Here is a 27,951-nt window from a genome sequence, read left to right as displayed (position 1 = left end):
GCCTGCAGAGTCTAGAATCTTAACCCACTATTATAAAGAAGGTACCGAGTGACAGAGGGTAGAAACCCAAGTGAGTGAGGCCCCTGCGCAGTCCAATCAGGAAGCTCCCAACTCGTCCGAGTGAGAAGTCCCAGTCCCCCTGCTGCGCTGCGCTTTCGTCAGACTCTCTGCGGCCCCTGGACTGCGGCCCCCAGGCTCCCCTGTCCACGGGGTTCTCCAGGCAAGAACACTGCAGTGGGGTGCCAGGCCCTCCTCCAGGGGATCTTCCCGACCCAGGGACCGAACCCAGGTCTCCCACAGGGCAAGCAGATTCTTTACTGTCTGAGCCACCAGGGAAGCCCGGTTAACCTACCAATTCCTTCGCACGCACTTTGTCAGGCTGGAATGACTCCCGTAATAAGAACTAAGGCCCACCCCTGCATATACATCGTTGCCCAAGCGTCTGTCTGTTACTCTGTGGACACAGGATGGCACCCGTGAGCCACAGCCCTGTGGCAGCATTAACCCAAACATACCTTGGACGGGGCAGGGGGGCACTAATCAGACTTGATTCTTACTTGGCTCCTTCCCAAAAGCAATGCCAGTGCTTTAATCAGAGCTTACAATGAGGGGGGTGGCACACGGGGGCTGCATGTGCTCTAGACAAAGGAGAGCTGTGCATTTGGGGGAAACAGCAGCAAGGGGTCTGCCATGGCAAAACCAGTCAAGGATGCGGTGGCTATCATTTTTCCCTGGAAGTCAGAAAAGCATCAGATGGTTTCTGGAAGTCTCTGCTAGTCCTGTGACCTTTTGACAAATCCACCCTGCGTGTTAGCTATGTGACATCCCCAAACAGTGGTACTGAGCCCAGGAGGCCCATAAGCAGCAACTTTCGGGTGTTGCCAGGTCCAAACACTGAAGTGTGTGGCACAAATAGCTAGGTTTGAACCAGGATAATGGCCAGCCAACTCTGAAAAAGGCTGAGGCACATGTGGGACGCTTGGCATAGTACATACTCTTCCCTTGCTGCTAAAAATCCACTTAGAGTCTTCCTCCCCAAACCTATGACCCGTCAGACCCCCACTTTCCTTCACCGGGTGTTCTAACCTTGTGAAAAAGAAAATCATAATTATCACATGTTGGTTACTGTTCTGGAAACAATCAATCACAGTAGCATTGTAACTTTAGTGGCTACCAGGTACAAGAAATGATCGAGGAAAAGGAGCGATGCTTTCAGAATAAAGGAACACCCAAACATAAAAGCGAAGTTTTTCAAATACTTCTTTTAAGTATTATTTAAAAAAAAAATGGCAGTAATGGCACTTAAGCTGCAAGCAATGAAAACAATTCAATCTTCTCGTACAAGGGTTGGTTTGAGGGAGTCCTTTTCCTTTTGTTTGCAAATAGCAGGATAGGACCTGGTGTCACTATGCCTACCCTAAGACACCCAAAGGGATGAGAAGCCCTGAGAAGGAAGATGCCATGGTCCTCCTTGGTATGTCTCAGACATGCAGGATGCCTATGTTTACAAACATTTAAGATCAGCTAGAAAGCCACTGGCAGTAAGACAGTAAGCCATCAGACAGTAAGCCACTGGCATCATGCAAGGCAATAGTTTTGGTATTTTTCCCCCTTTTATCAAAACCAATTGTGACAGAAGTTCCACTAGAAAAGTGAACATGAACATCTCAAAACCAGTTTATTTTCACCATTGCACCCTTTCGGTGCCTTTTCAGCACACCGTGCACTGAGGTTTGGTTTTTGCCTGTCACCACGCAGCAGCTGAGGTTGAGTGTTCACCAATGCTTGCGAGTCGGATTGGACCTGTGAAAAAGACAAAATTCAGCAGGCTTCTGTCATTGGTTAAGGTGATATCCACAGTGTGATGTGACTTTTTTTTCTCTTGTAATGAGGAAAGCAATTGCACCTTTTGATACGTGTGCTCTCATCTGCTTCCAACAAATTCTAAGTGCTCTCGGGTCCCAGGGACATTCATCTGGAGCTTAGAAAAGACTAGGGATGCACTGAACGGTTTTGTCTCAAAATCGGAGCTCAGAGCAACATTCCAGCATGTCCACTCCGACCCCAAGTGACAAGGACCAGTCCACCTCCCAGTCCAGGCCCCTTGTGCATGCGTGCACACATTACTGACAGTGGGTTCAGGAAACGACTTCCTTTAAAAGACACACCTGTTCCTTTCAGACGGCTGGTCTATGGAATAGCTGCCCTTTCGTGCCCTTTGGAGCGCGGCGGCGCTGCCCAAGGCGACCGCATCCATCGCCGGCATGTGCCCTGGACCTCAGCGGCCATGACCTCCCGCTCTCGCGAAAGCGCCCTGGGTGTCCTGCGGCTGTGATCAAAAGCCAAGTCCTTGTTCTTTTGATTCCCTTTTGGCAGAGCAAGCTTTCTTTCTCGGTCGTTTATGGCACAGTGAAGTATCTTCTTCGATGCTATGTAATTTCGGACTAACGAGAAGTCTTAAGGCACGTGTCTCAGGGTGAATATATTTAAAAACAAAAGACAAGGCTGGGTCACGTCCAGTGCATCCTCCCCGCTTAGTTTCTGGCTTCCAGCAGCGCGCTGCTGTCGCGCTCCGCGTCTTTGGCGTCGGCGGGGCCCACGCCGTCCCCCGCGCCGGCTGGCGGCTGGGCGCAGTCGGTGAGCACGGCGGTGCTGGAGTGGTCCGAGTTGCACCCCTTGTCCGTGTCCTCCTCCTTCTTCTCCTCGTCCAGGGAGTAGTGGCGGAGGGTCCTGTAGATCCTGTGCACGTCCTCGGGCAGGGCCTTCCGGAGGTCCCGGTTCTTCCTCTTGGTGAGCTTGGAGGCGGAGCCCAGCTTGTTGACGATGTTGTCCTCGGAGGCGCCCTGCCCGCGCTTCTGCAGCGGCTCGGACGCCTGCAGCCGCAGGTTGTTGGGCCGGTGGTCGATGCTCTCCTGGGACGAGGCCTTGCAGCGGCCTGCGTCAAGCGCGGCGAACACCGAGCGCTTCTCCGGCGAGAGCATGTCGAGCGAGTGCGCCCGCTGGTCCAGGCCCAGGCGCCGGCGCTCCATGCTGCGGATGGTGGCGGCGCGCTGCAGCTTGTCGTGGATCTCCACGCTCAGCCGCCGCCGCGTCTCCCGGAACTCGGCCGTCACATTAGCCTTCCACTCGGCCGCGTGCGCCTTGATCTCGCCCACCTGGCGGAGAGAAGGGGCGACCACAGGGCGCTGAGACACTGCCCCCCGCCTCACGGCCCACGCCCAGGTGCCCGCCACTGGCCCCCCATCACCGCCACCCCCATCGCTCCCATCCCCCCCGCGCCCGGGCACCTGCCTCCGCCCGCCCCCGCCTCCCCCATCGCTACCACCGCCCCATCGCCCCCACCCCCCTGCGCCCCCACCTCCCATCGCACCCAGCCCCCAATCGCCACGACCTTCCATTGCCACCAGCCCTCCATCGCCACCAGCCCCCCATCGCCACCAGCCCCCCATCGCCACCACCCTCCCGTGCCCACAGCCCTCGGGGGTCGTCGTGGGAAGGAGGCCCAGAGGCGGTGGCTTTGCGTCCGCCCTGCCAAGGGAAGGAGAGGCTACTTCCACCCTCGCCCTTCCCGCTCAGGACTAAGGTGCCTCTGAGAGGCACACGTGCTGGGCAACCCGACCGCCGCCAGACACCTGGATTCGGGGACGGACCTGACTTAGCGTCTGTTGGGTTCACCCTTCCGTGGTCCGGCGTCATTCCTGCTGCACTGACTGCCTCCGAGTCATCGGAGGCAGTCGTGTCTAGCTCAGAGCTTTTCCTGTTATGTGAGGTAGCCGGGCACCTAGCTCGGCCCTGCCAGCGGGTCCTCTGCCCTGCCCTGTCCCTCCAAGACCTCTGTCTGGGTTAGAGTGCTCCACCCGTCCCCATTAGCCTGGAAATGGCCTAGTGCTAAAAAGGAAAGTCCTGTGTCGCCTGGTATCTAGGCGGTGCTGTCTAGGACCTTGTGCTATCCCAGCTTGCCCGGGTTTAAGAACACCCCCCACCCCCACTCAGGGTACCTGATAACCAAGTTTCCCTGTTCAGGGTGCAGGAAGGGGCATCTTCTGCCAAAGCCCACAGAACGTGTGCTTTCTCAGAGCAAAGTCTTGCATGAGGATCAAGACCAGCTCTCTGGGCTTTATTGCAGCAGGACTGTTAGTACAAGACTCGACTGAGCGACTGAACTGAACTGAACATGCTTTCCTATGCAGAGGAGTAACCCGGACTTTCGCACTGAGAAATGTCAGTATTTATGTTGTTGAGTGTTCTCTTTTGTTATGGCCGATTTTCAGCAGGTCGGTTAGCCCTCTGGGGAATCAGACTGGAGAGTGCATGGACACTGCTTCTGCAAGCCAGGAAAATTAAACCTCTGCCCCCAGGAATGGTGTGGGAGATGGTGCCATCTAAGGAGGCTCTCCCGGGACACTCCGCTCGGGATGTCTGCACCCTGGGCAGGGAACAGTCGCCCTTAAACAGGCTGTCCCTCTGTTTCTTTAGGTTTTATCTCCTTTCCTTTCTTTACTGATTTTCTTCTCTTTACCCTTCTTCTTTGTTAGCTCTTTTCCTCTCTTTCCAGAAGAACTACATGGACATTTTTTTTTTTAATCACAAACTCTACTGTTGCTCCGTAGCCATTCCTTTTCTTGCCTGTGTGTAGGCTTCCATGCACATTGATTTGAGGAAGGAAGGGCTGTTGTGTGTGTGCTGCTGGCCGCAGACATATCTTTCTACAGATCTGACAACCCAGAGGGGACATGAGTGAAAGGGACCCCGTGAGTTCACCCCCCACGGCCGGCCACAGTTCAATAACTTCAGTCTCATATGCAACTGAGGAAAATGCACACGTTTGCTGATTGGGGGCAATTGCACACCTCCCCCAGCTGCAGTCTACCTATGCTGACTATGTCTGGGTATTTTTTTTTTTCACTTCCTTTTTTAAAAATAAGTTGCCGTTTACTAGTTTTTCCAGGAGCTGTGGGCTGGTAAGTGAGTCACCAGATTTTTCTCACCTGCTAAAAAAGAATCCAGAAATAACTGCTATCCCATTTAACATGGCGTTTAAACCCATTCAAGGATTCAAAACAATGACATCTAGGAGGCCTCACACTTAGTGGGAGATGGTCTAGCCCATAGCATAGAGACAGGTAATTCTTGACACGAGAATGTTCCTGACCTCAGGAACGTTCAGAGAATCTGGAAGGAATCCTACCTCTTCTTTAGTCTTTTTGGATAAAACGCGAAGCCAATCTCCGATCATGCTGAGGACAGCTGCAAAATAGGCAAGGCCAACGAGGATCCAAAACCACACCAGGGGCTTGTACCACTCCCGGTAATTGATGCCGGCGTTTCCCCCTGAAAACAAGCGCTACTTTAACCAGGATCTGGCAAACGGTCATCGCAGAGCAACGCATCCCAGTCCATGTAGCAGAGATGCGGTCGCATCACCACCCAACACTCAGCTGCTCGGCCTGCTGTATACAGGATGTGACAGGGTGGGAGGGCAAGGAAAAGTCGTGTCTCTTCCCCAAAGGAGCCTGACCTGTGGCTTCACTTATTTTGAATCTTGACCAATAATCTCAATACATCATGGGCTGTGATTAGTTGCTCAATCTTGTTCAACTCTTTGCGACCCCGTGGACTGTAGCCCGCCAGGCTCCTCTGTCCATGGGATTCTCCTGGCGAGAATACTGGAGTGGGTAGCCTATCCCTTCTCCAGAGGATTTTCCCAACCCAGGAATTGGACTGGGGTCTCCTGCCTTGCAGGCCGATTCTTTACTAGCTGAGCTACCAGGGAAGCCCTTAACACACAACACATAATAACAGAAACTATGTCAGTGACCAGCCTGATCCATCCAGTTTAAACTTGAGCTTGACAATGAATGGCTTGAATTAGAGGACAACAGAGCAGGCCCAGTTTCAAGTTTGGTGGTTTTTTTTTTTTTTTTTTTTTTTTAATTTTCTTATTGGGGTATAGTTGATTTTGTCAAGTTTTTCTTAAACTGCCTTAAATTTAATAAAAAATAAAAGACCATTAAATAATCCCAAATGGTTTGGAACTCTTGGCACCATTTCCTCCTTAAGCACATACGCATTTACCAAGAGAGAAGTAGGTGTGTGGAAGTAAAATTAGACTTGATGGTATCCCTGCAACTGAGACCCAGGCAATAGTGATTTAAGGCTGACCAAAGAGTGGTGTTTACATAATGCTAATCCATAGGGTCAATTAGACCGAGTCAATTAGAATCACTGTGTGAGAATAAAAAGGGACCTTCAAGGCCAGCTAATTCAATCCCTTTATTTTACAAATAGGGATTATAGTAAAAAATCCATCAAACCAAATTGACTAGTTGCCTGACTGCATTGACTGGCTGGCTGTTCCATTGAAAAGACCAGTCGTTTATTCCAAGTAAATAGCGTGTTTATTCTAGACCTTCTACAAGCCTGCCCAAGATAGCCAAGCAACAGAGAGATTCTAAGCCCAGCCCCCTCTCATAAAGAAGTGAAGACACTTCGTGAAATACCTGTCTGTGAGATGTCATTTTCCAACGAAGCCGGCTCGTGGCCATTTCTAAGAAAATGGACATTGGCCATGGATTGGTAATTACTGCGCCAAATGGTGAATGGTCACCGGACTTTTCCGCTGGGTTGTGGTTGTAGCCTCACGAAGCACCTTTGAATCTGCACTGAGCTCTTATGGTGTCAGTACTACCTCCCAGAGGCGGCTGGGCAGGCTCTGTGGCTTGTGGTAATTCTCAGTTTGCAACGGAGCCCTCAAGGTCTCCATAGCTACCGCCACATCTGAGAATTAGAATTCCAAACTTTGCGAGAGGGCTCTGTGGTAAACCCCACTTGGTTTGGTTTAACTGCCTTGCTTTTCCCTTTCAGGCAATTCTTGCTCTCTCCCTAGCTTTCTCTAGGATACTGTTGGACTTTCTGCAATATGAAGTGAGCCTTGAGGTTCATTTCATCTCTGCACTAGGCAGGAGAACTCTGCCACTTTTTCCTGGGAGCTCTCTGAAAGTAAATATTTACCAACCAATTACCATCGTCCACAAAAGATTGTCACTAGGGCGCGCTAGCAAACAAAGCAGGAAACACCCTTCTGCCTGTTCGTTATCAGCTGCTGGCCTGGAATTCAGGTGCTGTCAGTCAGGGGTGCAAAATGCTTGTTGGGTTGTTAGACTGTCCTAAAGTGAGTCAGCTACAAAATAAACCAGCACTTAATCCTGCATGGTGATTGATGTTCTGATTCTGTTTCCAAGCTGATGCCTTGTCAAATCACAGCAACCATCAGCTCTTGTTAATGTATCTTTTTAAACGATGGACAGCCTTCCCTTTCGCTCTCAGAGTATTGCCAAAAAGGCTTTGACACACTTCCAGGGTTCCAAGGCAGCAGTGCTTCAGATTGGTTCCTGTAAGCTATGGAAATGGCAGCTTAGAAGGGCCTGGTCCAATTGCAGTGAGCACCATGAATTATAACAGACCCAAGTCTGCAGAGACTACGGGGCAAAGGAAATATGGTTCTGTAATCAGAGGTATGTAAGGCAATTAAAACAGTACTATGCAGCTCAATATTCTGTGATAACCTGAATGGGAAAAGAATAGATACATATATGTGTATGACTGAATTGCTTTGCTGTACACCGGACACTAAACATGGTAAATCAACTATATTTCAATAGAAATTTTAAAAAATTTTTTAAAAAGAAAAGTACTCTGCAGGAGACATATTTACATGTACAGTGGTTACTGTTATCAAAACCCATGGGAAAGCATGTCCATTTTCTCTGACCCAATTACAACCAAAATAGACTTTACAATTTTCTAACAGTTCTTTATATTTATCTATACACTTGGCCATTAGATTCATTAAAATCTTCCATCGCTAAAGATCACTAAAAAACAAAAGAACAAAGCCATGTTGTCTGTGGCTGTGGAGGTCACGGCCTTTCCAGGTAAGTAAACATCGGGCCAAGTGCCAGTGTGTGCTAAGCGCTCACGGCCCATCGTGGCTCATAAGGATAAATAATAAACTTAAATCATAAGCAGTTTTTTGAATCTCCTGTTCCCCGGGCTGTGCTGTTTGTGACCCAGATTAACTGATTGAATGGAGCGACCGGTTAGAGAGCAGGGTTTGCCCCACGTGTCCTCCAGAAGACAGTCCTCCAGACAGGCCAGAGTTAGCACAGAGGACTCTGCAGTTACAGCAGAGTGCAGACAATACTTTAGGGAACTTAAAGATGTCGGTGAAATAGCTCCAAACTGCAGCTGGGATTGGAACCTCAATGAGTTTCCCCGCAGAGCAGCTAAGGACGATGCTAAGGAATTGACCGGACAGTCGCTCTTGGTACTGTCCCCCTGTCTCTATGTGCTGTCTGTCCAGAGATTCAGGCCTCTCCTCAAGTGGCACCAAGTGACCTCCTGCCCAAGCTGGGGAGCTGCTCAGCAGCTGAGCATCGAGGACAAGCCAAGGCGGGCGGGGCCCCAGGCCTCGGGCTCTGTGTAAGCAATTCTCAGTCACTCTGACTTGGTGAGTTCTTAGTCCTTAAGACAGTGAAAAGGAAGAAAGCATTAAAACTGCTGTTTCTACAAAGGCAACTTCGGTCTTCACCTTCCTAGCTGGAATAGCTACAAAACTACTCTTCCGGTTGTCTGTTTCCTTAGAATTACCGTGGAGACAGCCAACCTTCAACATCCTTTCCAGAATTCACCCTTTTTCCAGATTCCAGAAGAGGGGATCCCTGGCCTCTTTAAATATATTAAGTTACGACAGAGTTACTGGGTCAGAGTGTTCACTTCTGGGAGTAGAAACCGAGCATTTGTCTGACTACCTAGAGCTAATCCATCTGGACAGAGACCAGTGGCCTCCTCCTTCTATCCCTACCTTCCCACCACCCTGGGAGAGCGATACACGGAAAACATCAGGTTTCATTTCAGTTTTTAAGCTCCCTGTCCCTAGAAGAATTTGATGGTGATTTCTTTTTCTTCCTTAAGCACGGTTCATTGGCATTTATTTTTACGATGAAGGCTGTTGTGTCTATCTAGATTCATGCAGGATCCATTATAATATTAAATTCCCTTGGGGCAGTTTCCAACTCCAGGTGGTCACCTGGGTCTTTAGTCCTGCATCCGGACATGCCTGGAGCAACTTTTCCAGGGATGGTGACTCTGCCCTCAGCATCAGGAAGCTTCATCTGCAGGTCCCTGCAGACTAAACTCAACGCTCATCTCTCCAGAGCTTCATTTTTGCCACTTGCTAATATAGCCTTTATCAGTTGATGCAAGGAGCCTTAATACAATTCAGAAGCCTGAAATCCAATGAGAAATTCATTTCAGTCGCTGCTGGGAGCCAGCACGAGGAGTCCTGCCCGCCCGTGGCAAAGGTCATGAGGTTAAGGGGTCTGACAGGCAAAGGCGAGTCCAGCCTTAAGGGAGCCTCGCCGGAATTATTTCTCGAGCATCTAACCCCAAAACCAGAGTCTGCCTGCCGTACTGCATTATGCTTTTCGCTTATGCTTCTGACATTAACAGGGGCTGTCCCCCACCACCTTCCTCTAAAAAGGAATTAACTTAGAGCTCCAGTTAATAAGTCTCCTGGGCGTAAAAAGAATGTCCGGCTTAAACCCCTCTGATACCTTTCTAACTTACCTGACCAGTCTGTCCGGATTTTTACAACTACGCACGTGAATTGTTTACGGCCCCCAACCATGAGAGGCACGAAGCTTAAAGCATCTTAAAGATATAGAGCCTTTTCTAAAAAGCTAAAAATTATAATCGTGATGGGTTTCACTGTTGAGTCAATGACTGCTGCCAGGCCTCCATATTCTTTATCTTTTAGGCACCTGAAGGATATTAATCAATGTAATTGGATATAGAAAAAGGAATACAGTAGTTTTGATGTTAGCAACACTAGACTTTTGAGTTAATGAACTTTCTCTTTGTTATAAATCACTGTACTCCTCCTTCTCTGTTATAAATAGTTGTGTCCTTGTTATGTAAGAAGGTAACTTTATTTGGTGCTTTCTGAGAGTGGCACCAGACTTTGGAAAGAACAACACTTTTAAGGCAAATAAGTTTTCTGGTTGACAGACCCTTATCAGAAAAGGGCCATAAAATGCTAATAGGCCTCCTGGCCAGAAGATGATGTAAATCACCTAAGACTTGTGTATACAGCTACGTATGCAGGGAGAAAGCCTGGTCTTTATAAGAGTCAGGGCTGCTGACACTGCATAATTTTGTATTATCCATTGATCTCTACAACCAAAAGTATAAAAAGCTTTTCTGGACAATAAAGGATGGGCCAGTCCCTGGAAAGACTGGTTCCTCCGTGTCTTCTTTTCTTTCTTACTCTATTTTCTGGCTGATTCCCATCTGGGGCATAGAGGCTAGCTGTGTCTACTTATTTGCCCGGGCTTCTAAGACCCACGCGAGAGGGAGCCCAAGGCGGGTCACCCTCCACTATTCAAGTGGGCGCCTGTGGCCCTACGTAGATGGTTCAAGTCCCTTGTCTCGGGGCGTTATTGGCTTCCTATGTAAACCAAGGAATACAGCCTCTTTCCTCCTCTATTCTCTTAACTGCAAACTCTTTCCTTATCTCTAAATCTATATATCTCTCTCACCGCGCCATCCGTGCTTCGAATTACCCTGAATCCACCGGGGCTGGACCCCGGCAAGTCATAATTCATATGATGATGAAGATAGCCTGCCTCCTGAGTCAGGGAGGAGAGAGACTGGCTTCCTCCCAAGGCAGCAGCCGGCTGCTGTTTCCCCGACAGGGGACCGCAGCTTTGGAGCAAGCCTGTGCCCAGCAGCGGTGATGCTGAGCCTTTTCCATTTCTTCCTCCATCTTTTCTCGTGGTTTGGAAAAGCACTGACCACAGTAAATGTTTTCCCCACCAGGGCCCCAGTGACTGGGATATTCCAGAGTGCTCACCTGCCACAAAATCACCGAAGCCCACTGTGGTGAGAGTGACCACCACAAAGTAAATGGACTCCAGGGCCGTCCAGCCCTCGATGTACTTGAAGACGACAGCGGGGATTGTCACAAAGACGACACAGCCAGCCAAGATGAACAGGATGGTTGAGATGACCCGGATCTCGGTCTGGCTCACTTGCTTTTTCTAAAGAAGAGCGAAGGAGAAAGAAAGACAGGGAAGTCAGCTCCATCACCCCGGATCCAGAAGACAAGAGGTAGAGAGAGAGAGAAAAAAACATCAGTGGCTTTGGACCTTTCTTTGTTTTGGGGCAGCTTGGGGGAGCATCTGATGAAAGCTGTGGACCCTCTCCTAGAAGAATGTGCAGACCAAAGTTTTCAGCTGGTCTCAGTGGTCCTTGGGCAAGAGACTCCTTGAATGTGCTTTGCGTGGTTCCCTGACTGCAGCCCAGATGCTGACTTTCTAACCCCCCTCACTGGTGTAAACGAGACTGCTTCCCAAGAAGGCCATTTTTGCTGCCGATTCTCACATGGCTTCACTGACCCTCTGCAGGAGGCACAGGTTTGGGGGTTCCTTCCACAGTGGTGCTGATGGATTTGCACCCCGCTTCCCTCGAGTCAAAGGGCACATGCTGGAAAAAATGGCTCCTGAGACAGACCAGAAGGTTAGGATGAAAAGAAAAACACAGCTGACCTGACCCCACCCTCGGCTGGGACAGAACTCCAACCGTCTGCCTGGGTGGTTCTTCACCTTCCCGTCCCCCTCGCCGAGACGGTACATTTATAGCACATTCTTCTTTTAAAATGCGTGTGTTTGAGTCAGTGCTGTGCTCGTCGTGTTTGCTGGCCGCATAAGCATCAGGGGACAGGGCGGGAGTCCACGTTGAATGGCAGGCTCAGTGTCTACTACGGATAATAGGAGCTCCGCCTCAAGTCAGCTTCTGAAGGATTCTGTAGCTAAGAGGTGAAGAGCCACCTAAACTGGGCATGACCCTCATATTGGGGCAAAGGAGTCATAGCTATGGGGCACCAGAGGCAGACTGGAGGCGCTGCGGTCCCCTTGAATGACACTCGACAACATCAGCATCGCCTCCAAACTGAACAGTCTGTTAAGGTCTTCTCAAAGCTCCCAGTTTGCCGTTGGAGACTGTCATCAGGGGACCCTGGCCCCATTACTCGACCAAAAACTCAACGTCTCATAAATGTCTGTTTAACACCAGAGTGCCCGGACCTTTGTACACTGCCTGGATTGAATCCCTGCGAAGCACACATTCAGGGAATCGATATGGAAATCTCTACCATGGGATCTATTAATATTTTCTAGTCATCGCCTTCCAGTGAATTAGAGGGCAGAGCAGGTCCAGAGTACAGAGCGCATTTGGCATTCAGACACCGCGTCGTATGGACGCAAAAGGAGCTTGCATAAGATGCCGCTAATCAGGCAGAGCTGAGAGGAGAATGCAGCTGTGATTAGCTCTCAGTCCAGCGCGCAGGGATGGAAACCACTTTTCAAGTTACTCAACAGTTCACCAGTTCAGAGTCGCCAGAGCGCTCCTCTAAGGAAAGAAACCGGACTAACCTCCGTGAAGAACAGGCCACCCTGTTTCCCCTTCGAGGAAGGAAGGCTGAGAATAAAACCTCATCACTGGGCGATCTTGTCACCCTCCTGGAAATCCTAACCTTTCCTCACGGCAGGGACACCCCAACCAGGTTTTCCAGGCCAAGAGAGATTCTCCTATGACCGACCACACGGCTCAGACAGGAAATGACCATGTTCTCCAGACAGGATGGTTGGTTATGACCCTCTTTCTCTTCCTCCCACTCCCCTCTTCCCTCCTGACTTACAGAGACAAACCTCAGAACCACCTCTTCTCTGGGAAACGCCAAGGGACAAGAGAGCTGGGAAAGGGTGGTAGGAGGCTGCCGTCCTCTACAATCGAGACTCACAAGCACCAGTCCCACCTGCCGAGGGCCCTGAGTCCCGGGTGTGTTCAATATGGTGGAACTGTGGGCAGGTAAGTGACAAAGAAGAGCTATAGTGGAGAGTATTTATCTGCATAGATCTCAATCCGCACTGAGATCAGTATAAGCGAAATGAAAGTGTTAGTCACCAAGTGGTGTCTGACTCTTTGTGACCCCATGGACTGTAGCCCCCCAGGCTCCTCTGTCCATGGGATTCTCCAGGCAAGATTACTCAAGCGGGTTGCCATGCCCTCCTCCAGGGGATCTTCTTGACTCAGGGATCGAATGTGGGTCTCCCACATTGCAGGCAGATTCTTTAACCATGTGAGCCATCAGGAAAGCTAGTCCCTAAATATTCATAGGAAAAGCTAAAGAAATACAATCCTTCATAAAAGGGAGTCAAGTTCTCTGACTTCTAAGAGAGTACTCAGGATACAAAGTGGGAACAGGAAAAGATAAATTGATCCATGCTGTTATATAGTTCCCATCTCCTCAGAAAAGCCACCAAAAAAAAAAGATAATTTATTGATATTTTTGCATATGAAAATACACATTTTTTCCCACAAATGAAAGTACTGTGACAAGACAAATTACCTGAGAACCGCAAAGAATGTTTTACCCACTTCATGAATTTCCATATTAGATCTTGTAGAACTTGGAGGGGGAGTTAAGACCCCTCTGAGAATCCAGGAACTTCGTCATTATTATTATCAGCCTACTTTTGTTTGTAAACACGGACAAAAGCCAAAGCCCCAAAGGAAATTTTTATCATAGATCATTAAGTTAATCTAATTGCTGGCAACGGAACATCATTTTCCCCCCTCAATAAATCGTCCTCTTCAAATGCATAATGAAATTAAAGTGAATTAAATGTTTGTGAGACACTTGTTAAGTCAGAAATTAGGATGTGAACGCAAGTGCAATCCAAATGAGGCCGAGGCTGGCAGAGGAGAGTGGCAAGTGCGTGGGAAGCTGGAGCCATTCCCAGGCTCCAGGAGGGGGGCAAAAGAGATGATGGCACCGGGCAGCATTTGTTTGGTAGCAAAGGGAGGTGTGCAACAGAGGCTAGAGCGTGGCGTCTTAATGGCATTCTGTCAGAGAGTTTATCAGCAAGTTATCATTTCACCACTGCTCACTGCCCAAGCCAACCAACGTGTCCCTGGACCACTTCCTCCAGACATCCTAGGGTGATGCGCAGCAAATCCCCGGAGGCTTAACTCATCAGGGTATTTTAGGGACTTACAAAATCAAGTGTCTTGCGTGTGTGTGTAGGCGTATGAAATCGCGTGTACCCGTACTTCACTATAAAAGGAAGAGGTGTGGGTGTAAGGTTTTGATAGTATCTGTTATTCCGGGGACCCACATTTATGCTGTCCTCTAGACACTTAAGAAAACAGTTGCCCTAACTGAACATTTTCAACTGCAGCTTCCACGATGGAACCACAAACACGTCATCCAGCGATCTTTGGGTTTCTCGTCCCCCCGAGCTCTGCACCCATTCACCACTACTGTAAAATGGTGCTTAAGAAGTTGGAGTCTTGGGGCAGCTTGCCTGACACACTCCATCCCCACTGCTAAGTGACTGAGTGACCTTGGGCAAGTTTCTCAACTTCTCTGGGCATCAGTTTCTTCCTCTAAAAATGGAGATAAGAGAGTCCGCCTCACAGGAGTGTTTGGAAGATTAAATAAGCGTGTGAAAGCTCAGCTCAGTGCCCGATAAATGCTTGATGACTGTTACCGATCATGTCTGATGGAAAAGTTTGAGTCTTTCCGTAGATGTGGGCAGTCCCACATTGAACGCTGCCCTCTGCTATGGAGGAACGTTCCCTCACATCTGGTGTTGATAATCTCTGTCTAGCTTCGGGTGGTCACTGCTGGGTTTCCCTTCCCAGATACGTTGTCTAGTATGATGACCTCCTTTTTCAATAAGAAACAAGTCCTCATTTTCTCTTGATTCTTCTGTGCTGACCCAGGATTGAGCCCTCAGACAGTCTCAGCTCACAATCTTGGAAGCTTTTCTGTTTTCCTTTCAGTTAGTTTCTCCCGCCACCCCTCCAGCTTTTTTTCATCATCCTTCTGAAACTGACAAGAATTGCAGATAATGTTTGGGGTGTCTGGGACCAGCTGCAGAGAGTCCCGAAAAGGCACCGCCCTTGTGTTCCTTGCCCCTCCCAACTCCCCTGCCACTTAGAGAGTCAAGCTGTTTCCATGGCGGGGTTGCTAGGCAAAAATCCCGTTGCTTATTTACCAGTAAGCAGAGCAGTTACCATAAAGCTTCGTGAAAGCCCAGATCTGACTGAGTTAATGTGCTCTTAGGCTAACAAAACTGTTATTTGGGAAGAGATGGTTTGATGCAATATTTGGGCAGAAGTGATAGAATACTTGGATGTATCTGTCCAAATCTTGTTTTCTCACTTTGTGGATTAGATGATGTGGTCTTTCTTTCTCCATATACAAATGACATTATGCACAACTATTTCCCACATCCTGCTGGCTGGCGCTAAGTGTAGGAATTTTTGAGGAACTCAAACCCCACCTCCTGTAGAGTTCTTTTAGTTGTCAAAATTATGTGCAATTATTCCAAAAAGCAAAATAAGCTTCATACACAGGAGACAGGGGAGCCAGTTCTCAGAGTGCTCCTTCGAGAGAGTATGTACATACTAGCAATTCTGACAGCATTTACCTGTTTCAGACCTCAGAGGGCGAAGCCACACACCCAATTCCCATTAAGCACGATGCCCTACCATGCTTGTTTATTTCCACAATCTTATTTTGGAGAACAAGTATATTTCCATTCATCTGTGGGCTATCTCTTTTTTTATTTTTTTACCCCCCTCTAACATCTACTCTTCTTTTTGCTTTTATGTGATTTCTTACAATTCTGAGATTAGTGATCCAGATTGTTCTGACTGAGAAACTTTATTTGCTGTGATTTTTAGCCAGGGACATTGGAGATTTCATTGAATAATAAAGATACTGCAATAAAAATCCTAGGACGGGAGCTAGACGTGCAGAGCTCTAGTTTATGGTTCAGGTTTGTTTTGTTGAACTGCAAACTCATCACCATGGTAATACGCTTGAGCTGAAAATGATTTCTCAAAATGGAAAGATAATAGAAGCTGCCTCACAAAAGAGCCGCTTTATTTTCTGATATTATTATGTTTTCCACAAAGACTCCTTTTCTAAAAGTCCAGTTCTAACTAATGGTTTCACCATCACAACAAATAACCATGTAGTACCAGCAATTGTATAAACTATGAGGAGAGCTTTTAAACACCATTTGCCTATAATCTTCACGGCAGAGATAGTATAAACACACATTAGTGAGAATCGTGCAGTAAAATATCCATGGAGCCGCCTGAAAATGTCCCATGCAAAAGCAGGAGAGTATCTACACCAAAAAAAAAAAAGGCGGATACAGATTACACAAATGGACAGTATCTAACCCCCAAAAAGGTTGTATCTAGCATCTGCCTCTGAGCCACACTGCAGCGTCCAACAGATTTTTGGTCAGTTCAGTGCTTTGCTGGTATCACCAGGCAAAGTTTTAGAAAAGGCTTTTGGTATATGCAATTAAATTGTTTTTATCACTGTTTCAGACCTGGATTTTATCACTGTTTTTATCACTGCATCCCAGGTGCACCTGGGATGGAGACAAAATCCAGAAATAATAAAAAATTCTTGGCAGCTCCACTCCAGGATCACTTTAATTAAAACCTTTGAAAGTTTTCTTTTCAAAAATTCTGTGGCTTTTCACATTTGAAGAAAATACTCTATTGGAACACAAGATTTTGCACTCAAAACTCAACCAGGTAATTCATTCAGCACATAATTATTAACAACCTTTTACATATCAAAGGTTGTTCTAATTGCAAGGGATATAGCAGTTACAAAGAGAGGGAGAAAGAAGTTCCCTTCCCCATTCACACAAAGTCTAGTTGGCTGGAGCAGGCTGGGAACATCTGAGTCTTTGGCTGAAGTCTTTATGGCGCTGTCCATGGTGCCCAGCCCTGGCCTCACCATTGAAGGAAAAGTTTTTACCTAATGACATCCCAGTGATTAAAAACATCACCTTGTAGAGAAGAAAGGACTATTCTTGTAGCTACTGCAAGTGAAATACAAATAATTATGGCTGATTTGCATTGCTGTATGGCAAAACCAAACACAACATTGTAAAAATTTAAATAAAAAAGAAGCAACAACAAAAGACATTTAAAAGAACTATATCAGCAATCACTTCAAGCCAGATTTTATTTGAACCCACTAAGCTATAGGTCAAACTCTAGCATATTTACTCTAGCATAGCATGTCGTTTCCTTCTCGGCAGGAGGAGAAGGGGATGACAGAGGATGAGATGGTTGGATGGCATCACTGACTCGATAGACATGAGTTTGAGCAAACTCAGGAAGATATGAAGGACAAGGAAGACTGGCCTGCTGCAGTCCATGGGGTCACAAAGAGACAGACACAACTGAGCAACTGAAAAACAACAGGAACTTTGATACCAAATCAAAAGCAAAACTTTGTACAAGTTGTGATTTGTCGTAAGTTCAAGGAAAATCAGTACGGTTCATCTAAGGTTGGGGAAGAAAATCACAGATATGCCGCAGGTTGACTGTTGCTTGCAAATGATTCAGTGTCTGTAAAACCTTACACATTGTCTAAATAATAAATCCTAGAATTAAAAAAAAAAAAAACACTGTACCTATAATAGAAGATATATGGATCTTTGTTAGCTAAGCCCTCAGAAGCTATGGCCTAGAAGTCAGAACAACAAGTAAGTGATCACAGCAGTGCAGATGTGACCCTGGCTGGAGAGCGGGCCTCCTCTTTAGTTGAGGTGTGAAAGGCAGGCCCACGGAAAGGAGAGGACAGGCTCACTTCCTAATGAGCCGCACCAACAGCATAACTGCTGGCAGTCCCGACAGACGCCACACCCAGCTGCTCACCTAGCCAGCTTCTGAATTTGCTTTACCCAGATATCAGCAGCAAAACAATGTTCCCACCCCAAAATGCCCTCTCCACCATCACATGCACAAGCCTACAATAATACTACTACAGTCACAATGCTACAGACAGCTGAAAGGTGGATTCCCTCTTCTCTTGCTAACAAGGGTTCAAGGTCACAGTGCATTGGCCAAGCAGTCCACGACAGTCAAGACAGAAGAGCACCCGAAGAGAATAAGTGTTCCCTCCCGTCCCTGATGCTTTTGCCCTTGTTCACGGGGCTCCACGTGCTGTAACACACGTGACCCCTCTCTAGCCTCTCACTCTGACACAGGACCTGAGAACTCAGTGTCTTCCTCTCCTTCCTTTTGGGAAAGAGCTGCCCTCAAGGCACACCCACTTGTGATCTCCTGTCTAATTCTCAGATTGTATGAAGAAGCCCTTTTTCCCTCAGACATAAGCCAAATTCTCCAGTATTGAGGGGAAGTAACAACACTGGATTTCAATCTGTCATCTGGTTCGTCTTATTTCGCAGTTGGCTCATACCTTGGGTGGAAAAAAGGGGATGTCATTTACTTGCTTCTTTCAAAGACCCCAATCATCTCAAGTCTCCTTGCTCCAGTCCCCCTGGTACCATGCGTTTGTTTATTTGTTTTAATTTTGGTGATAGCTGGCTACCTCATGTGAAGAGCTGACTCATTGGAAAAGACTCTGATGCTGGGAGGGATTGGGGGCAGGAGGAGAAGGGGACGACAGAGGATGAGATGGCTGGATGGCATCACCAACTCAATGGACGTGAGTCTGAGTGAACTCCGAGAGTTGGTGATGGACAGGGAGGCCTGGCGTGCTGCGATACATGGGGTCGCACAGAGTCAGACACGACTGAGTGACTGAACTGAACTGATAAGGCAGAGAAAGAGGTCAGACCGTGTAGTATGCCGCAAATTCTTTTCAATGGAAGGTGAATTCCCTACTTTAGATTGTGGTCCCTCACCAGGAAGGAACACATGTAAGAAAAAAGGAAAAGAAGGCGATTACTGTGAGCCTTTTGCTAAGAATGCTTTCCTGAAAGGAGACAAGGAATTGGGAAAGACCAGTCCTGGCTGGATCTGTCAAGAAGAGACAAGAACCTTGCCCAGGGACTGGGGTGGGGGCAGGTTTGGTGAGGCGGGAGCTGGGATCCGTGGTCAGAAGGCAGCCGCCTAGCACAGTAGGTCAGCCCAGTGGTCCTGTGCCCCACTGTGGCTCATGACGGAGCTCTTCAGTCTTTCTCGCCTTTTCTGGCGTCTCTCAGCCATGTCACTGTTGCCTGGAACCAGCATCCAAGGGCATCTAAAGGGGATGGGAGAGAAGAAAGCCTTCAAATGCCCCCACCTTGGGTGTGTGTAGCCCAGGGAGAAGGCATTTGTGAGCTTCCTGAAATAACTGTCTACATGTCCAGGAATCAAGATAAGCGACAAACAAGCATGTGTTTTCTGTGGCCTCATTTATCTTACCTGTTGGAAGATTTGAAGAAAGCCCCCAAGATTAACCAGATTTAGGTTAACACCTTAAAAAGCACCTGAGTATTACTGCATCAATAACTGTAAAAATTCCTGGGTTTTATCAGGCAAGTAGTGAGCAATCCCCTTCTCAATAGTTACACTCTTTCTTTCCTTCTTTCTTTTTAGACACCTTTTAATGAAATCTCGTAGGAATGCCCACCCATATGAATCTACAAAAATAATGAAACAAGCATTAAAAAATCATATAAGGGAAAGATGTGTGAATGAGAAAGGAGGCAACGAGAAGCAAGAAAAATTAAGAAAGTCTTTGAGAAGGATGAGCATAGTAGAGAAAATGACTTAGGGGTTTAGGAAGCAAGACGGAATAATGGTTTTAGGGGTCTAAATCTTCTTGGAGGGATAAGAAGGCTTTCAGCTGGGTTTGTACCTCTCTGTTTGAGAGACAGAAAGAAAACAGAGGAGAGATGCTTGATCTTTCTAGTTAGACTGAGAACAGACAAGTTTAAATAAGAATGGAACACAGTTTCATAGAAAGTCACACAGAAATAAATCTTAAACTGAGAAGCTCTGCACTGAGGGAATTTGACAGAAGCATCCAGAGCTGAGAATTTGTCTTTAGCAGAATATTTCTCAAGCTGTGAATGAAGTCGAATCCTATAACTTTTCTATTCTTTCATTCAGTAAATATTTATCAGGCACTACTCTTCCATCTGTTATAGAGATAAATCCACAGGTGAGCAAAACAAAACGGCCACCAGCCTCACAGACCTAGTGGAGCCAAGACAAGCATTAAACAATCACAGAAGCAAACAGATCATCACAGCTTGAGAGAAGCGAACAGCACCCACCAAACGAGAGAGTATGGAGACCAGGTGATGCTATATGCCTGTCCTGTCCTCCCACATATACAGCCCGAGATCACCCAAGAGGGAAGTATGAGGGGAAGGGAGAGTCAGGGAGCTTGGGATCGACATGTACACACTGCTTTATTTAAAATGGATAACCAGTGAGGACCTACTGCATAGCACAGGGAGCTCTGCTCAATGTTATATGGCAACCGAGATGGGAGGGGACATTGGGGGAGAATGGTTACATGCATATATATGGCTGAGTCTCTTTGCTGTCTACTGGAAACTATCACATTGTTAATCGGCTATACTTCAATATAAAATGAAAGGTTTTTTAAAAAGATCTACCCAAGAGAAAAAAATATTGTATATTATTAACACATATACTTGGAATCTAGAATAATGGTATAGGTGACACGATTGAGTGACGACACCTATTTCCAGGGAAGGAATAGAGATACAGACATAGAGAACAAATCTGTAGATATGTAGGGGGGTGATGAATTGGGAGGTTGGGATTGACACACAACTATGTATAAAAATAATCACTGACTGCTGTGCAGCACAGGGAGCCCTAGTCAGCGATCTGTGGCGACCTGCGCAAGAAGGAAACCCAAGAAAGAGGGGATGGAGGTATATGTGCGGCTGATGCACTCTGCTGCACAGCAGAAGCTAACACAGCATTGAGGAGCAACTATCGTTGGTGGTTTGGTCACCAAGTTGTGTCCAACTCTTGCGACCCCATGGATTATAGCCCGCCAGGCTCCTCTGTCCATGGGATTCTCCAGGCAAGAACACTGGAGTAGGTTGCCATTTCCTTCTATACCCTGATAAAAATTAAAGAAAAAGATTCACCCACGATAGTAATGAGGCTTCCCTGTGACTTAAGTCAGTAAAGAATCTGCCTGCAATGCAGGAGACCCGGGTTTGATCCTGGGTCAGGAAGTTCCCCTGGAAAAGGAAATGGCAACCCACTCCAGTATTCTTGCCTGGGGAATCCCATGGACAGAGGAGCCTGGCGGGCTCCATGGGGAGGAGTCCACGGGGTTGCAAAGAATCGGACACGACTGAGCGACTAAAACCACCATGGTAGTAAAGAGGGTTACTGCAAGTGATTCAAGGCAGCAGACTGGTGCTGGAGACAAGCGACCCCGGAGGAGGTCAAGGAGGTGCTAATGAACTCAGACCTGACAGACTGTGGTTGGTTCCCGCTCCTAATGAAGTTTTCATTGATAACCTCATTGATAACCAAGGTGAGTATCCTGACTCCCTGATAGATTTGTCCTCTTTGTATCAAAATTTACACAAATGCCTCAAGGACCTCCCAAGTGTGCATGCATTGTGGGCAAATAAATTCATAATTCATCTCTACTTATGCATCGACCATTCTTCCACAATTATTAAAAAGTAGCATTGTTCTTTAACTTGATTAGAATGGATTCCATTAGAATGTGGATTTGATTAGACACGACCAGTCAGAATCCTATTTGTATTACTAAGTGAACACACACAATAAATGTCCCTGTTGTTAGTTCATTCGCATAGCTTTTCCTTTTAAGAGAATTAAGTTATATACAAACCCTTTAATAGAGCTTAATGTAATGACAAAAGTATATTAATTCCTTCATCTTTCATGAAACGATGAGGCTGTTTAGCGATGCAAATGATAGCAGGTGTGAACATCACGTGCTCCGTAAGAAAAAGTAATACATAGTGGTCCACGCTTAGGTAGGGGCTGCGTCTCTGCAGATGACAATTTCTTTAGAAACGTATTCTCCTTCACATACAGTTTTAGATGACGTCAATCCTGCCAAGTGTTGAACAGAGATGTGCATGCTCTTATGTAAATAATTCTCCTGAGAGAACCAGAAATGGAGACCCCCCTACCCCCCCGCCAAAGACAATGTTAAAAAAAAAAAAGACATCCAGGCCTTCTGATGTACTCCTCATGTTGAAAAAAGACTAGAAAATGGAACTGGACCCACCCTAGTGACACTCAGCTGGAAGTGTGCTGTTCAAGACCATCGTGACGCTGTTGAAGGCCAGCTAACCACCCCACTATCACCTCGTGATGGAATCAGATCCTAGGACATGACCACATTAGAGGGTACCGGTCATTCCTTTATGTCTGCCCATCATCTGAGCCCCCTTCTTTGGTCTAGTGAAAGACAGAGGCCTCTTCCCAGCGCAGAAGCTGAAGAATGCCAGTGACTCACGTCCCTCGTCTCCCTACTGCAAGGACAGAAGCAGGCAACCCCAGCTCATCCAGCCAGAGAGACGGAAGGCAGACCCTGAACCAGGCAGTAGTGAGCAGGTGAGGCAGAGCGGGTCCTGAAGTGTTCATCTGAAGGCTGTTTCCTATGTCCTCCCCCCTGGAATCCCAAAGGCCATTCTTAAATGAGGGGCGAAGATTCTCAGAGGCATGTAACTGCTTCTTCGTCTCCCAGAGACTGGATAAGACTTAGCTAGGGATGGACCCAGAGAGGGGGTAGAATGTCCACTCAGCCTGGAGAGGAAGGAAGCTGAGAGGGACTGAGTCTCCCCAGGTTCTGCCAGGCAGGACCCCCAGAGTGCAGGACCAGAGGCAGGGAGGCAGGGGTCTGATGCAGAGCTCTCCCCTGGGGCAGGACCACCTGCGTCACCACCTGCCCACAGCCCATCCCCACGAGTCCTGGATCCTCCTGAGTCTCTTCAGCGAAGACCGGGGGACCGAGACACTGGGTGGAGTAGAGACGAGGAGCGAGAGCCTTGCCAAGATCAAGGTGGAGCTGAATAGGACCAGACGGGCGCTTCCATGGGGGCGAGGGGCGGGAGGGCGGGGCAGGCAGCAGGCAGCACACCACTACTGGTGTTACAGAAAGAGGCACGGACCATGGGGACTCCATTCTGGGACTGGTGGCCCCAACAGCGGTATTATATCCCATTTCCAGGGATGGTCACAAAGGCAGTTGTAGCAGCATCGGGGGCCCAGAATCAGGGGGCACCAGGGCTTGGTGCTGTCTGCCCGGCAGACACAGTCGCGGCTTCTTACAGGTCTAGTTCCATGACGTGACTGGGTCATGGCTCTTGCCTGAGTGCCTCCCAAATCTAGGTCTCCATCCATCTCAGGAATTCAGTAGCTATACATTAGCTTTAAATTTGTTTTTATTTTTACTTTTTGTTTAAAGTAGCCATTTTTGGTGTCTCTTGATTCAGCTAAACTGCCACTCCTGGAGCCACTTGGAGGCAGGTCAGGGATGTGGCCTGGAATGGGTTCCCCACTGGAATCCTGGACTCTTAAGATCAGGCAGAACTACAATCAGATGTGATTTAACTGCTTTAGGTAATATCCCTCTGACATTCCTAAATCTTAAAAAAAGAAAAAAAAGTTTCAACTGTGGTGTAGAAGAGGCTCTATCCACTCCTGGGATGGATAGTTATGGGAAGCGTGGTGCCAGCCTCCAGGCCTGTGGGGCAGGAGCAAGTACCAACCAAGGCAGAGGGGTCTGCCACCTGCAAGAGGGGCCAGCAGCATTGCCAAGAGAGGTCCAGGGTGAGAGGAAAGACGTAATCCGGAGGAGCTGACCGGGAGGATCAGGCTGCGGCCAGGACCGACGCCGGCACTCGTGTGCTCAGTCGCTTCAGTCGAGTCTGATTCTTTGTGACCCTATTGCCTGTAGCCCGCCAGGCTCCTCGGTCCGTGGGATTCACCAGGCAAGAAGACTGGAGAGGGTTGCCATGCCCTCCTGCAGGGGACCTTCCCAACTCAGGGATCGAACCTGTCTCTTACCTCTGCCTGCACTGGCAGGCCAGTGCTTTACCACTAGCACCACCTGGGAAGCCCCGACCGCGGCACCCAAGAGCGAAGATCCTTGCAAGGACCAGAAGAAAAGAGAGCTGGGGAGGGGCCTGCTGGGGCAGCAGGCGTTGAGGCGACACAGAAATGCAGAGAGGCAAGACTCGGAAGTACCATCATCCACATGTTCCTGATGGGCTCTTTGGACAACAGAATTTCACGTGATTTTTTTCCCCTCCTTAGTACCCTTCCGGGTTTCCAACGCCTCTCCAGCGACCGTCTACCTCTTTTGTAATCTTTGCAGGGAAAGGAAAGGAGGAGAGGTGGAACGAGGGGGACAGGGAGAGGAGGAGGCAAAGGGAGAGAGAGGAGGTGAGCACCATGCTACAAACGGCTGTGCTCTAGTCGTCCCCAGAGAAACAGCACGAAGCCCCTGGAAACCCTGCGCTGCGTCTTCCTCTCTTGGGGGAAGCGGGTGAGGACCATGCCTTTGCGGGAACACCAGAAAGAGCAGGGACAGTAGCTTCGGCCCAAGGCAAAGGAAGAGAGACGGGCCATTCTGAGCCGGCCTTCCGAGCCCCGGGACCGCTGGCGGAGGCGGCCGCGGAACCTGTGAGGACGCGGCCTGCTCCAGAGCAGGAACTGCATCCCGCCTGCACCGCCTCCTATTCCCCGGGATGCGGCAAGCGCTTCCCGAGCAGAGCTGCTGGGGCGCCCCGCTCCCGGCTCACACACGCCGCCCCCTCAGTCGGGGCTACGCTCCGCGTCTCTGGGAGGCACACGCCGCCCCGAGCGGGTCTACACTGCGCGCCTTTCTGAGGCACCGGCCGCCCCCTCAGTCGGGTCTACACTCGGCGTCTTCCCGGATCTTACTCTCCAAGGGGCTGATCACGTATCGGTGCCCAAACCCTGCACCTCCCCACGCCCCTGTGTCTTTTTCCAGGCTGTCCCATCCGCTGGGCTCCCCTTCCCCTTTCAGGCTGGCAGAGCCCCGTTTACCCCGCGGAACGCCGTAGGCCACCTCCGCCGGCTCCCTTACCGAGCCCTGCTCCCTGCCATCCGCGTTCCTTGCACGTTCCCCTGCCTCCCCGAGCTGCCGTCTTCCTGCTCGTTGCCCCCCTAACCCTGCATCCAGGGGCCCCTGCACGGTGTCTTTTTCTACGCTCGCTCCCTCTTTCTTAGCACCTGGAGAAAAGGGGAAAGCAACTGTTTATATTCCTGAAAGTTATACAGGGGCTCCCTGAAATTTTTTTAATAACCCCATTTGCTTTATAACACCCTAGGAGGTGACTCCGAGAAGGCAATGGAACCCGACTCCAGCACTCTTGCCTGGAGAATCCCACGGACGGAGGGGCCTGGTGGGCTGCAGTCCATGGGGTCGCTGAGGGTCGGACACGACTGAGCGACTTCACTTTCACTTTTCACTTTCATGCATTGGAGAAGGCAATGGCAACCCACTCCAGTGTTCTTGCCTGGAGCATCCCAGGGATGGGGCAGCCTGGTGGGCTGCCGTCTATGGGGTCGCACAGAGTCGGACACGACTGAAGCGACTTAGCAGCAGCAGCAGCAGCAGCAGCAGGTGACTGGTAAATCTGTGAGGATGTTTGTGGTTGTCACCACTGGATTGGGCCCTCTGGCACATAATGGGTGAGGAGTTAGGGTCGTAAGTCAAAGGGTTATCTCAAATTTAACGTGAATAACCACCGAGGAAAATTCATGAGCTAAGAACACAACTCCCTTCTAGGTAAACAAACACTCGCACACACAGTTCTTTTTGCAGTTTTGATACAGGCTGAACTTCCTAAGACTATGACTCCAACGTAAAATTCAGCAAGAAGGCTGAATTTTGACAGGTTGGACCCTTGCCAACAACTGCTCTCTATCTTGGAAAACCACAGTCCTGGCAAGAAAGTCCCCGTGGCAGCTTAGTCACTGGTGTAACTCACCTGGCCCGGCCTCTGCATCTGACGTGTATTAATAGATGCAAGGTCTAACCACATCCGTGTGTATCCCAGGGATTCATGACCAAGCACCTATTACAAAAATACGATTCCTTTACTATAAATTACCTTGCTTTTATTTTTCCTTCATCTTGCAGTTAGAAAATGGTGTGTAGGTTAAGTTGTACTACGTATGAAATTCGTTTGCATGTAGTAAAGGAACAGTAATAAATCGTTGTTCTAAAAGGGGGTGTTGGGCGATTTAAGGTGAAATAAAGGCAGTAAGAATATTGCCTAGCACTTTGAAGAAGGAGAGGTCTGATTCAGTATTGGGTTTACTGAACTGTATAGGAGGCTTCCCAGGTGGCTCAGTGGTAAAGAATCCACCTGCCAATGCTGGAGACACAGGAGACGGGGTTCAACCCCTGGGTTTGGGAAGATCCCTAGAGTAGGAAATGGCAACCCACTCCAGTATTCTTGCCTGGAAAATTCCTTGGACAGAGGAGCCCTGCAGGCTACAGTCTGTGGGGTCGCAGAGAGTCTGACGCCGCTGAGCGACTGAGCGCACGCACAAACACGCAGAAATCTGGAGATGAAAGAGGGCTGCCCTTTGGGCCAAACACACAGGCCTTTGGAATTTCCCCTGTGGAAGCAGAGTTTTCTCCCCAAACACTATCATGAAGTATCTTACTCTAAGAAAGGATGTTAACTGTGAAAACCTTTTTAAAAAAAAAAAAATTTAATGAATTTTTGAAGCATAGTTGACCTACAACACTTACATTAGTTCCCGATGCAGAATACAGTGGTTTGATATTTCTGTATATTACAAAGCGATCACTGCACCACATCCACTTACCATCTGCCACCACGTGGAGACATTCCAGTATTACTGACTGTATGCCCCCCAATGTACATTTCATCTCCATGACTCTTAGTTTGGAACCAGAATTTCACACCTTAGTCTCCCACACCTATTCCACTCATTGTTTAAAACAATTTGACCAAGATGAACTTTCCGCACAGTCTTGTTGGTGAGTTCTTTTTCTGTTGCTGTTTCCCTAATAATGGGAGAGAATCTGAATTCAAGACATTTCTCAAAATATTATTAAAGCTAACGACGTGATTACTTTTTTAAAACACTAGAAAAGAGACAGAAGCAACATGCCCATTTTTCGGGCAGAGAGCGGTCTCATCTAAGCCTCCAACTACCCCCCGGAGAGGCTCCTAGAAGCAGGAGTCACATGTTTATCCGGCCATCTGGACAGGTCTTCTTCCCCTTCTTCCCTGGAGGAAAAGCTGACAGGCCTCCAAAGGGAAGGTAGGAGAAAAAGACACCCACCGGACATACAGAATCAAAGGGCTAAGGACGACTGAGACTTGTTCTTAAAGAGCAACAGAGGCAAGAAGCAGACAGCGATGTCAGGAAAAGGATGAAAGCTAAAAAGAGAATGGGGCCAACACCACCAGCACGCCATATGGCCCTTAGATGGCCTGCGTTCCGTTTCAAATGTTGATGTTTGCTTTCTTGTTAGTTTTGGTGCCAACTCTGTTACCATCCTTGATAAAATTCATTTTGGAAAAAAAAAAATCACACAGAAGCTTCTGTGCTATCCCGTGCTATCCTTAAAAATCACACATAAATTCCTTTGCTTTTTTTCTTAACTGCAAGCTCTAGATTCCTGTTTCTAAGTGTTCAAACTAAAGTGCAAAGCATTGATCGAACTGCAAGGGAAGACCCCGGTAACTGATATGAGATGCCGATCACGTTCATCTGTATCTATTTAACCGTGAGACAGAAGCGAGGTGGGTGCGGAATGTGGATGGGGAGACAGCCAGATATGAATAACAACAATCTAACACAAGCCCTTCAACCATTCCCCAGGCTCAGGTAGAAATGGTGTTGATGTTGTTTACAGTAAAATTCACTTCTGCCAAGGACTGGAAAAAGACAAACCCAAGGGACATTGCTCAGTCTAAGTGGAGCCCTGCTGGCAAGAACACAGTCTCTGAACAGCAGCACAGCAAAATCCATCTTCCGGGGGGGGGGGTCCCCAGTTGGCAT

General features: G+C 48.3%; 1 protein-coding gene across 1 annotated transcript in view; it reads right to left on the bottom strand.

Annotated features, from left to right (window-relative positions):
• Positions 1-1,871: 1,871 nt before the first annotated feature.
• KCNK10 (potassium two pore domain channel subfamily K member 10) overlaps positions 1,872-27,951 on the bottom strand; it is a 157,211-nt gene continuing 131,131 nt past the window's right edge. Inside the window, exons 5-7 of the mRNA XM_040227519.1 lie at positions 10,913-11,099; positions 5,189-5,331; positions 1,872-3,155 (exon numbers count right to left, since the gene is read on the bottom strand). Of these exons, the coding sequence (XP_040083453.1) occupies positions 2,535-3,155; positions 5,189-5,331; positions 10,913-11,099 (951 nt within the window). The 3' untranslated portion in view covers positions 1,872-2,534. The remainder of the gene's footprint in view (positions 3,156-5,188; positions 5,332-10,912; positions 11,100-27,951) is intronic.

Source organism: Oryx dammah, unplaced genomic scaffold (genome assembly GCF_014754425.2).
Source record: "Oryx dammah isolate SB20612 unplaced genomic scaffold, SCBI_Odam_1.1 HiC_scaffold_26, whole genome shotgun sequence".
NCBI lineage: Eukaryota > Metazoa > Chordata > Mammalia > Artiodactyla > Bovidae > Oryx > Oryx dammah.
Note: the sequence above shows the minus strand (reverse complement) of the source record. Positions and strands in the feature narration are given on the sequence as shown.